This window comes from Gobio gobio (genome assembly GCF_949357685.1).
Source record: "Gobio gobio genome assembly, chromosome: 7".
NCBI classification, from domain to species: domain Eukaryota; kingdom Metazoa; phylum Chordata; class Actinopteri; order Cypriniformes; family Gobionidae; genus Gobio; species Gobio gobio.
In genome coordinates, this window is record NC_137103.1 from 53,576,741 (window position 1) to 53,589,985 (window position 13,245).

The window sequence follows — 13,245 nt, forward strand, 5'->3', positions numbered from 1 at the left end:
GATACCTGGGTGTGTATCTGTATATACAGCTGTATACTAGAGCTGGGCGATATATCGCATGACATTGTTAGGCGCATCTCGTCAGTAAAGCTGGTTCCTTGATTAGTAGTAAATCGCCATCACCTGCTTTCAGATAGAGCGGCATTTACTACACAGAGCCGTAGTTCACTGACAAGCTGAGCCATATCGCATTAATTATCACAGGCGATACGTCCGTGATAATTAAGGCGATATGGCTCAGCTTGTCAGTGAACTATGGCTCTGTGTAGACAATGTCATGCGATATATCGCCCAGCCCTACTGTATACACTACTAGCCTTGTACGAATTGCTAGAATTATTTTATGGTGTGCTTTAGACTTATCCGTTAATAAAACATGAACAAATACATACAGTGAACTACTGTATTCATTACAGTATTTTTATTATCCGACATGCATTTGACAGTAATATTATTTATTTTTCTTAAGCGAAAAAGAACTTCAAATGCAGCAACAAATCTAACGCGTGTGTAGCAGTCATAATAACTAGGTCTTGTTCAAGAAAATGGTATCGGATCGGTACATGGGTTCAAGTACTCGCCAATACCAATGCCAGAATTTGTTTTGGTATCTGTGATATTTCCGATACTAGTATTGGAATCGGAACAACTCTAGCGCAGTCCCACGTCTCTGGACTAATTTGCCTAATCTTCACGGTGCTTTAGACCGCAGTGGAAACGCAGACAGTAGCAGATCTGGGGGAAAAAGTTCCTGTAAAAAAAGTTCCTGGTACAAATTGTTCCGGGTAATTTTGGTGGAAATGGGGCTTATCATGCCCGCGCACGTTTGTGATGACGTAAGATGAACGCAAAAGCAACCTATTCGATATTCTATAATTAAATCAACTGATCGAATATTAGAAAACTCATCGCTACCCAATGCCTGGTGTGACCGCACTATTAGAACTGCATGAAGAATGTTACACAAAACGATCATGTTTCAAAAGCCTGAATCAATATAGAGCAGGTCACTGAACTAGTTCTGGTTTATTCAGAGATCAGGACTTCAGCAGCCACTGAGTTCAGCAACACAGAAGAATAAAGAGGGTCTTCGGGTTCATGCCATCTCAACTCCAGTCCTCGGCATTTCAAAAGGCAGAAACACGCCGTTCCAAACAACAGCGCTGGCATCTCTCCAGTCCCTCCTCTATGAACTTCAAAAACTTCAAAAGCAGAATCAGAATCATCATCCTAAGACACATCGCCGGGATTCTCTCCTTCTCTCCCCACAGCGAGCACTAATGAGGATCTACGAATGCACTTTTTCACACCAATTTCAGAGACATTATACTTTCATTCAGCGAGGAAACATTACATTGATCAAAAAAGCATCAATGACAATCAAACAACAAAAGACAAAATCACTCACTGCTCTTGACTGAGTAACTTTTGTAGCTTTAATAAGAATCAGTGTATATTTAATTCCTACAGTGAAGACTGATTATTCAATTTCTTACACGAATGCTACTGTTAAACACCTACTGTAGCTGAACATTTAAAACACTGTTTATTTCATTTGTATCATTGTATGTGTACTATAATTTGTAATTTGCATCTTTGTTCTAATATTTTAAATGCCCCTATTATGCTATTATAAAAGGCTCCTAATTTTGTTTTAGCGTCTCCTACAACAGGTTTACATGCATCAAAGGTCAAAAAACACTTTCATTGTCTCATAATAGACATTGCATGTCACCACATTTTTCAATGATTCTCAAATGATTTGATGATTAGATGAATAAGTCTCTCTAAATCTATCCTTTCAGATTGGTCAGATGGTCCAGTCTGTTGTGATTGGTCTACTCTGCTCTGATTGGTCAGATGGTCCAATCTGCTGTGATTGGTCTACTCTGCTCTGATTGGCCAGATGTGATTGTAGACGTCTGTTGTGATTGGTCTACTCTGCTCTGATTGGTCAGACGGCCCAGTCTGTTGTGATTGGTCTACTCTGCTCTGATTGGTCAGATGGTCCAGTCTGCTGTGATTGGTCTACTCTCCTCTGATTGGCCAGATGGTCCAGTCTGCTGTGATTGGTCTACTCTGCTCTGATTGGCCAGATGTGATTGTTGACGTCTGTTGTGATTGGTCTACTCTGCTCTGATTGGTCAGATGGCCCAGTCTGTTGTGATTGGTCTACTCTGCTCTGATTGGTCAGACGGCCCAGTCTGTTGTGATTGGTCTACTCTGCTCTGATTGGTCAGATGGTCCAGTCTGCTGTGATTGGTCTACTCTGCTCTGATTGGCCAGATGTGATTGTTGACGTCTGTTGTGATTGGTCTACTCTGCTCTGATTGGTCAGACAGCCCAGTCTGTTGTGATTGGTCTACTATTGGTCTGAACTTCAGCTCCAGAGGCTTCCAAAAGCTCAGTGATTGCACACACTGTAAAGACAGTAACAATGATGTTGATTTTACCATATCAATCCAAGGGAATGATCGAAAAAGGGAACGTCCGAAAAACCATAATATGGGCACTTTAATAACAAAAAAACAAAAATGAAATAAAACTTATTTTGGGTCACACTTTAGATTAGGCTCCAATTCTCATTATTAACTACACCTTTAGTACTGATTATTAATAGTTAGTAATGTAGTTATGTTTAGTTATTGGGTAGGATTAAGGGATGTAGAATATGATCATGCAGAATAAGGCGTTAATATGTGCTAATAAAAAGCCAGTATCCTAGTAATACGCATACTAATAAACAGCTAAAGTTAATAGTGAGAATTTCACTCTAAAGTGATACAAAATTTTGGCCTAAATGGTCTGCCGTTCTTTTTTTCTTTTATGTTTTGTGTGCTTTTAAGGCAACATTTTTAAAATATGTAAATGAGTTTGGCTGTGCTGCTCAGTGACTTGCAAAATAGTCTTAAACCAACATGAAAAGGAACTGTGATATGATATTTTTCCATATCGCCCACCCCTACACCCTCCATCACAAACGTCAGTCTGAGGGGAAATACATCATCACACTGAAGCGCGGGTCCTTGACTAAAACGGCTGCGGTAGAAACGGTGACATCACCACATATTCATCACAGTCCATTAGCAACATTACAGCACAACTGCATGTGCTCTTCATACAAGAGTCTGCATCAAACCGAGACTAAGATACCTGAGAAAAACACAACTACATGAAAATATAGTACATTATAATTGTCGATTCGTCTGGTCCATGCATTGTGCTAGAGAGAATCTTCATCTGTGATGCGACTGCAGTTGCATAAAACCCATTTCTATGAACAAAACACATCTGAAATCATCTGAGGACACAGAATGAGCCGCTGCATGGGAAAAAATAATGTGTTTTGCACAAACTAAAGCATAAGAGCCTGAAAGAAGGTCATGAGAATATCATTTTAAGTGGTCTGTGTGCAAAGTGATTGCTTAAGATGTTTTAGCAAGTACCTAACTTACATTTAACAGCTATATTGTTATAATGTAAGCAATTCCATTTTGAAAAATCACAATTTTAACAGCAAGTGAGCATACAGTGGTGCTTGAAAGTTTGTGAACCCCTTGCAGAATCTGTGAAAATATGAATAATTTTAACTAATTAAGACATATCATACAAAATGCATGTTGTTTTTTATTTAGCACTGTCCTGAAAAAGATATTTTACATAAAATATGTTTACATATAGTGCACAAGACAAAACAATAGCTTAATTTATTAAAAAAGTTTATGAACCCTTCATTCTTAATCCTGTGTGTCATTCCCTGATGATCCGTGTGTGTGTGTTTTGTGATGGTTGGCATGATGACTCTGATTTTTCGAATATTCCTATTTAATAATTATTACATCTATGTCATCCTCAATAAACCCGTCTCTGGCGTGCTGCCTCCGATCTTTCGAATATTCCGATCTATTATGACCTCTGACGTGTAAAGTTGCTTGAATAATAATCATACGCTGTTTGTTAATTGGCCAGAGGAGAACTTTATTTTTCTCCATTAGGTCACCTGATGGGGTTTTGGTTTCCTTGCCACTGTTGCCTCTGGCTTGGCTTGCTCAGTTGAGGACACTACATTTTTCAACTAAATATCCAAATAATATATATATAAAAATATAAATGATAATTTAAATAAACTGATGACATCACCGTTTTCTCCAGAACGGCTATACGGCCAAATAAAATCCTGTTGCATTATTTTCCTGTTTAACACTGTGAAGCTGATTTGAAACAATCGGCATTGTTAAAAGCGCTACATAAATAAAGTTGACTTGACTTCTTGAGTCTCTTGTTTGTCATGAGCAGGTAAACGGTCCAACATTCTTCAGGTTCTGCAAATTTTTGGATTCTCCATCCAATGAGGGACTCGAACACAACTATTAAAAACGGTTCAAACGTTCCAGAAGGAAACACGATGCATTAAGAGTGGGGGGTGAAAACATATTGAAGATCAAGGTAAATGTCTTCTGTTGCTTCCTAAGGGTACTAAATGTACTAAATGAAAAAAATAATAATGATTTATTATTTTTATTTTATTATTCTGAAAAACATAATCTGGACATCTTCATCCAGTTCAAAAGTTTTCACCCCCTGGCATGTTTGAAATTTTTTTAATAGTTGTGTTTGAGTCTCTCAATCGTCCTCAGTGTGAAAAGATGGATCTCAAAATCATACAGTCACTGCTGAAGAGAGTTCAAATATGCAAAACCTGAAGAATGTGCAGGACCTGGAGGATTTTTCTGAAGAACATTGGTCAGTTTAACTAGCCTGAATGCTAGCCGAACTTAGCACCGATTTGAGTTCGGGGAAGTTCAGTCTGGACTTGATCCGTTGTGACGCAACTATGCTTGAACCAGAGCAGTTCGGACCAATCAAATTGGACAGTAGCGTAATCATCCACGTCACCAAAGAGTGCTTGGGTTGATTTCTTTTACTCAAAAATGATGGTGGTGTTGGTAAGTACTCTGTGTATCCTTAAATTATTTTAAAACACCGGCAAAGATTGTTTACACTCCTCTTCTACTTCTACTTCTTCCAGCGTGCGTGCAGTTGAGTTCTGTTGACAACTATGCGTCGCTCAACTTACTCCGTTGCTCTGATTGGTTATAAGTCTATCCAATTGAGTGCAGAGGCATTTTCCTTCCTGTTTCGGTTGAAACACACCCCATAATCACAGCCCAATGGAGCAGCATCAGACTCATCATACTGTAGTATGACCAGAGATGTATAGTAACGAAGTAGAACTACTTCACTACTGTACTTAAGTACTAAAAGGCAGTATCTGTACTTTACTAGAGTATTATTTTTTTCTCCTACTTCCACTTTTACTTCAGTACATATTTTCGATGAGTTTAATACTTTTACTCCGATATTTTTTTTATGTGCTGCATCGTTACTCGTTACAATTATAAAAATGTTACGAATCATTCCACTCCAAACCCACATTACCGCACATGAGAGAGAGAGCGCGCGCGAAAGAGCCCCGCGAACGCGCATTGACTGTCTTTAAAACAACACGAGCGTCTTGCGCTCAAATTGCTCTCTATTTGTTTACATAGTTAATGTGTTCTGTGAAGTAACATATACAAACAATGAACAGCTGTATTTTTATTAACTAAGATTAACAAAGAATAATACAGTAACAAATGTATTGATCTAGTTCATGTTAGTTATTAGTCTAATACATTAACTAATGTAATGTTAAGAAATCAAACCATATTGTAAAGTGTTACAAACAAATCATTTACTCAGAACACCTCTTCAAATGAGAATATAAGTGTGCTTACCCCATTTTTTTTAGTAAGAGTGGTTATAGTAAGATTTAATCTTAATGAACTACAGTATTTTCAGGGTATTTATATGACAATATGTAGAAAAATTACCTACCAACATTGTGATTGTCCTTTAGCTTAATCATTTGAAATAATAAAAACAATATGATGTTCAAACTTTTGACTTCTTTCTTTAATAACTACATAACACAATACTTGTACTTTTACTTTCAGTACTTGAGTAGTACATTTTAAAATAAACTACTTGTAATACTTAAGTACAAAAAATGTTGAATACTTTAGTACTTCTACTTAAGTGTGGTGCTTAAAGAGCACTTCAACTTCTACTCAAGTCACTTTTTTGATAAGGAACTTGTACTTTTACTCAAGTATGTGTCTCTAGTACTTTATACATCTCTGAGTATGACCCCGTCAGGCTACAGTTGAACAGTTTAGGACAAACAAGAGACTCAAGAACAACCATCACAAAACACACTCACAGCCGTGGATCATCAGGGAACGACAAAGGATTAAGAATCAAGGGTTCATAAACTTTTGTTATACATTTTTATAAATTCAGCTATTGTTTTGTCTTGTGTTTGACTCTATGTAAACATCTTTTATGTAAAATATCTTATTCAGGACAGTACTAAATAAAAAAATAGCATGCATTTTCACAGATTCTGCAAGGGGTTCACATATTTTCAAGCACTGTATGTCAGAGTTTGCATGCATGTGCACGGCAAACAAACCAAGAGGTGTAAGTTTGACTGGTTAACACAGTCCATTTACTGTAGACCCTGCTGTTAGATGCCATAACTGCACAATTCTGCTAGCAAAAACGATATAAAGCTGGATATAATGTATACTCATGTAAAGTGATATATACTCTACAGCAAATCTCAACTGCTCGTGTCACCGCAAAATGTAACTATATTATCACACAGCTCTAATCTACTAAATGCGACTATGAGGCATGAACATATTAAGATATTATGCACATTATGATTTTCTGTAAAGCTGCTTTGAAACGGTGTGTATTATGAAAAGCACGAACAAATTTGACTGGACACGAAAAAGCCTTTTAGCCATTGAAGGCCATATAAATGTATCTGTAAAAGTATTGTGATTAAATTAAATATATTCTATGCACATATTTCATTATATTATAGTAGATGGATGTGCTTGGTTCTCTTTAAGAGGCTCTCAAAGACATTAAATTCAATTAATGCTGTCATTAATGTCACAGATCAAAAAAGCCCAATCATTTTAAACAATATCCATTGATGTCAAATTTTGACCCCATATAGACTTCAATCGGCACAAAGTGAAAGAAAAAAAATCTACATGTTAACTGATGTTCATCCAAACAGGACTGTGACATACACGTCTTACATAAGAGACTGTCAGCACTGTAGATCAGGCAGAGGTCGTGACCCTGCACCTGTGATTCGGCTGCTGCACACCTGTGTGTTTTCATTAGGACCGCAGCTGAGAGATCCATCGGATGGCCCGCCCACTTCAATACACGGCTGTGTGAAATGTTCTATACATACAGGAAGCTAAAACCAGATACGGCTTTGCTGCTTCTGTGGCAGGATTCTGTCCAATCAACAATCAATGCTGGAATGTGTCGAATCAATCCGGATTTCAAGCTTTGTTTAGGTTGACGCGGGTAAACGTGTAAGCATTAGTCCTTCATGAGTTCAGCCAGCATTCTCTCAGCATACAGCTCGTTTTCTAACAGAAAATTCAATTATGGGGTGGCTGTTCGAGATCTGGGTTGGAGTCAAAGAACTGTTTTTCAGTAAATTAACACATTGAAGAATGATATTTAAAGGAGGGGTCTAGTGCCATTTCATTCATTCTGACTTATTCACTCTGTTAAAGAGTTGCTTCTGATGCTAAACATGGACAAAATAAAATAAAAAAAGTTGGACGTATGTATTTCTGTGCCAAATACACTCCTTCAGCGTTTTAAAGACATAAAGGGTGGAATTCCTTGTATGTGCACTTCTCCCGGATGAGCACACACACACTTCACCCAGAGCGAGAGCAAGAGCATGTCCATCAAAGTTCGGTTATGGGAGCCGTCGGCAGAGCTGCCGTTTTGTTTTTAGACAACTAAATCAACAATGTCACTAAAGAAGTGTGTTTCTGGTGTGAGGTTCAGCTTCCCAAATAACCCAGCGTTGTTTTTCTGGAGTTCTGCAAGTGTGTGTGTTTGTTCCCGGTCATGAGTGGAAACTGCAGGCGGTGAGTGAAACTGATCAAATGTGTGTGTTTTGTTGGCAATCGGCACGCAAGTGCATATAAATGACAACAACACCAATGTATAGAGAATCAAGAGTTATCCAGGGATAATGTCATGATGTATTCTGTGTGTGTGTGTGTGTCTCTTTAGCTCCGCCCACTGTGCGCCTCCACGAGCTCGGCTGTTTTCAGAAAGAATCGGTACAGTTTATCTGTCTTTATAAATATGATAAAAATAAAGACTCTTGGGAGATATGAAGGATCAACACTACTCTATAGATACTCAAGATTGACATGAGACTGGCAGAAACTGTGTGTGTTATGGACACTTTAATAATGTCCATTTATATGCACCAATATAATAATACAGATAGCAATATTTATCAAACTAAACTTTAACTAAAACATTTCAATACACCCAGAAATGCCACAGAGTGAATGAAGAATGAATCAATGAATCAGAGTTCTGATGGAAAAATAAATCAAATAAATAAAACACTTCATCTGGCCCTAAACATGTAATTTTTGTTCAACTTTTAATAAACTGTTGTTAAATTAAAGAGCACCTATCATGGCATTTTGAAATGTACCTTTCATGTAGTGTGTAACATAGATCTAAGTGAACAAAAACATCCTGCAAAGTTTGAAATATGACAGTACACCGTATATATAGTTATTTTCTTTCAAAAGTAAGAGTCGACTCTGAGTCATTTTTAAGAATCGTTAGAAGACCGAAGCTTTTTCTCTGACTAGATGACGTCAACTTGTCAAGTTATTTGAATACGATACGCCCACTTATTACGCTCCAAGACGCCAGTGAAAACTAGAAAACATCATGGTGACGAGACGCCAGTGAAAACTAGAAAACATCATGGAGACGAGACGCCAGTGAAAACTAGAAAACATCATGGCGACGAGACGCCAGTGAAAACTAGAAAACATCATGGCGACGAGACGCCAGTGAAAACTAGAAAACATCATGGCGACGAGACGCCAGTGAAAACTAGAAAACATCATGGCGACGAGACGCTGTTCTAAAGTGCGACTCAAAAGCAAACTTTTTTCATCTGCCCAAGGATGAGCATTTGAAGACTAAGTGGCTTGAAGACAAACCATACATCGTCGCGATTGTGTGTTTATTAGTCTTCAAATGTCTCTATTTGCATGTTTTGCGATCTCAGGAAGCTTTTATTATGGACTTCTATTATGGCACATGGTTCTTCTTCGTCTGTCTGTACATGGACTACATGTGCACAGAGCGCCCTCCGGCTGCCAGGATGAATTGAAAACAACACATAAGAGACTCAATCGCTCATGATTAGGCTACATCTGCGCATTTTGAGGAAGTATTGAATAAAAAATACTCCTCTGTTTAGAAATTTGACACAGACATATGAGAATCTATCAATATGTCTCCTCATCTGCACACTTTTGAACTAAAAGCCCTGAGGGATGTTGATTTGTCGCGAGTCTTCGTGAGGAGAATAGAGGAGTTTTTTATGAATGAGATCAGCTGAGGCTCATATTACAATCAAACGGTACAGACGCGGTTTTCATATTCATAACTCCTGACACATATTAACAAATTACTGTCACTATAAGACTTTGATGGGCGTTCTGTTTCCGAAAATATCTGCACAGACTATACCAATCACAACTGACTGGGTCATCGGACCAATCACCGCAGATTAGCGTCACGTAAAGGCGGGGTTTTGAAAAGTGAATCACTAAAGGAATCATTTGAGAATCACTGTCAAAACAGGTTAAAATAAATGCATATTATAAGAAAACTAAAGTCTTTTTTGTCATTGCATGCATGCAAAACTGTTGTTGGGGATTTCTAAAACAATATTTGGAACATTTTAAATGCCATAATAGGTGCTCTTTAAGTTTCATGATTTCAATTAATTAGACATGCTTTTTGATTACTAAAATTTAATTTAACCATTAAAATGAAGTCCAAAAATAAAACGGAATTTGGGAAAAAATTAAAGTTTATCACTCAGTCCTCGCACTCAAACACATGAGAACACGTGGAGTTATGGTGCTTATGTGAGCAAAGCAAGTTGGAATCTCGTTCCTTTTCCACCTTCATATCATGGAAAGGTTTGTGGGCGTACCTTTGCAGCCAGACGTCTGACGGCCTCCTCGCGGCGGCGCTGCAGCTCAGGTGTGCTGGGACAGCTGCTGGTTCGCAGGGTGTTGGTGGCACTGGGCGGAGGGGTCGGCTGAGGAGGTTGACTCAAAGGCAGATCTGAACTCGGCTCCCCACCTGGACATGTGACAGATGAATACCCACATGAGCTCAAACATCACCAGCTGTTGTTATTCTACTAAGAGTCATAGATCAATACACAAACAACTCAGACCATCATTTATTGTTTCTTGCAAGTCTGTGTAAACGCACATATGGTACATGCGTCACGTCGTAGATTACATGCTTCACAGAAAAAAAATTGTATACATTGCTAATAGAATTGTTCTGATTGTTCAGTTGAGATTGAAGTACACTACCTTTCAAAAGTTTAGGGTCAATAATTAATAAGAAATTAGCAAAGGGCACATACAATTGATCAAAAGCGAGAGTAAAGACATTTATAATGTTACAAAAGACTTTAAATCAAATAAATGCTGTTCTTTTGAACTTTCTATTCATCAACGAATCCTGAAAAAAATAAATCACGGTTTCTAAAACATATGAAGCAGCCGTTTTCAACATTGATGATTAGGGTTGGGCGATGTCCCCTAAATTGGCAGTTGACGATGTTTACAGTAAAACATTGTGATGGTCGATGATATCGTCGTTTGGGGGGGGTTAGGTAAATATGTAGATAATATACTATATCTCGTTGCATAAATACTATTCTCTTAAAACTATCATTTCTCATCTGCTAGGTTGCACGTGAGGGGGAAAAAATAGGTTCCTTCCACTTAAGAGTTGAGCTCTTTTTATTTTAATATATCTCTTTACATAAATACTATTTGCTACTTTTAAAAAAATAACTTTGTTATTTTACTAACCCAGTGTTTTGTATGTGAAGCTGTTTCACGTGAATATTACCACAGGAGTGAAGCACAAAGCTTTGTTTAGCCTAGAAAGGAAATAATGATCAGAGAGCACTTTTTTGATTCTGTTTTGCGATCGGGTCACTCGATTTTCCGTGAATTTTAACAATAGGCCTAGTCCATTTTATCCCAATGGACATGGACATCTCGTTTCTTTTCCCAACTCTTCACTCACGTCGCACCTATGTTCGCAGGGGATTAAACGTTTCTTCCTTTCGTTTGCTTATAATTAAGTCTTTTCACATCCTTTATTGTGGTAAAGTATAAAAAACACTGTAGGACGAATAGGCCTACCCTATTACTTCAAATGTTATTTAACACAGTTTGTTCTTGTTATTAAACTTGGTAAGGCGCGTCAAGTTTGATTTATTTGAATAGCGCATTTCACACACACGCCGGTGATTTTAGTTTCGTTTTCTCTGGCAGTGAATAATCAAACATTGCCTAAATGTCTTGACCCTGTGGAAGATAAAATCCGCTCTTCAGACCTTTTACAACAAGTGTTGCTTTGCAACATCAGTGGAACACATGAAGACGAAGATATTTGAGAAGGTCTATCCAGCTTGTGTCCCATTCCTCTCAAAGCGCAGAGCGGTAGGCTATGACGCATCTTTGCGGGGAAATAGTATGAAACAAATATTTTTCTAACTAATATTTAATTTTCTTATATTCTTGAGGTTACCATTATTTACTGAAAATCGTTTAAATGTTTTATAGGCTGTAGTGTGTTGTTTCACTGACGGAAGTGCTTAAATAAACACGCATGCTTATGGATGTTTCAGCCTCAAATGTTTTCAAAATGTAGGCTATCTGGCATAGACTACAGTATTTAAAATAGCATATATGCATTAGTTACATTCTCAATTTAATTTACAGAGCAATCCCTGCTAAGTTTTTAGTTTAACTAATACTATAGAAGAGGATTAGTGTGTGTCGCACTCACAACAGACTCGCAATGGGGGCGTAGCATCACGATGGTGGCGCTCCATCGTGATGTCGTCCATCGGCACAACCCTATTGATGATAATTTTAAGCAGCAAATCATCATATCTGAATGATTTCTGAAGGGTCATGTGACACTGCAGACTGGAGTAATGATGATAAATTCAGCTTTGATCAAATTACATTTTACTATATATTCACATAGAAAACAGGTATTTTAAATCGTAATAATATTTCACAATATTACTGATTTTACTGTATTTTTGATCAAATTTATGCAGCCTTGGTGAGCAGATGAAAAAAATCTTACCAACCCCAAACATTTCAACTTCATAATTTAAAGGTAGTGAATGCATAAGACGACTGGGAAATTGTTCAAAAAAACCATTCTTGTGTAAACTCGGTCTCATTTAATTAAATGCAACAATTTAAGTAAGAATGGTCTTCTTGTTTTTTATGCAAGGCCCGTGAGCATGTGTGTTCAGGACTCACTTTTCGGAGATGCGCTCGGGCTGTTGGATGCGATCTGTCGCATGCGGCCGCCATGGCAACTGAGGGCCACCAGGCGGGAGATGATGGCGGTTTTGCCGAAGCCCACGTTGCCGACAAGGATGGACCCGGAGCTCTCGCCTGATTCATTGGGCCTCAGGTCATCCTCAAGCTGCTGAAACAGCCAATCGCGGCCCACGAACACAGAGTCAGTGGTGATGCTGGGAACCTCGAACAGCAGCGGCTTGAGCATGATGTCAGTGGGTTTGTACGGAGCAAAGCGAGCTGCAAAACACACAACACACAGGTTTAATCATATGCAAACAAATCAGGGGTTACATGTATCTGTACATGTATCATTATCTTCATGTCCTATTCTAGTCCGCCACTGACTAGACCTAAGATGCAAGGATAATACATAAAAAACTACTTTCCCTCAGCTAATGTTTCAGCTCACTCAGGGGTGGTATGTTTTTATTGTGCATGATACAAAATAAGCGTGGAAAAGAACACAATGATACACATAATACAGCACTTTCATCACTTTTAGTAGCCGTTTGTGTGAATATGAATGGCATCCAGTGGCAGTAAACCGTAAACTGAGCGTGTTGGATATCCAAGCGTCACTGATATGATGACATTAGTGTCATATATGAACTTTTATCATAGTGTTTCTCAATCATTTGGGCAGCTTTGGCATAAAATAAAGTAGTCAAGTGCTTGGAAAGGCTGT

General features: G+C 38.1%; 1 protein-coding gene across 3 annotated transcripts in view; it reads right to left on the reverse strand.

Annotated features, from left to right (window-relative positions):
• The window catches only part of tanc1b (tetratricopeptide repeat, ankyrin repeat and coiled-coil containing 1b), a 321,757-nt gene that overhangs the window by 83,595 nt on the left and 224,917 nt on the right, over positions 1–13,245 (reverse strand). For all 3 annotated transcript variants that reach the window (XM_079822412.1, XM_079822411.1, XM_079822413.1), the window contains 2 exons: positions 12,516–12,797; positions 10,136–10,287 (listed from right to left, as the gene is read on the reverse strand). In XM_079822412.1, coding sequence (XP_079678538.1) covers positions 10,136–10,287; positions 12,516–12,797 — 434 coding nt within the window. The remainder of the gene's footprint in view (positions 1–10,135; positions 10,288–12,515; positions 12,798–13,245) is intronic.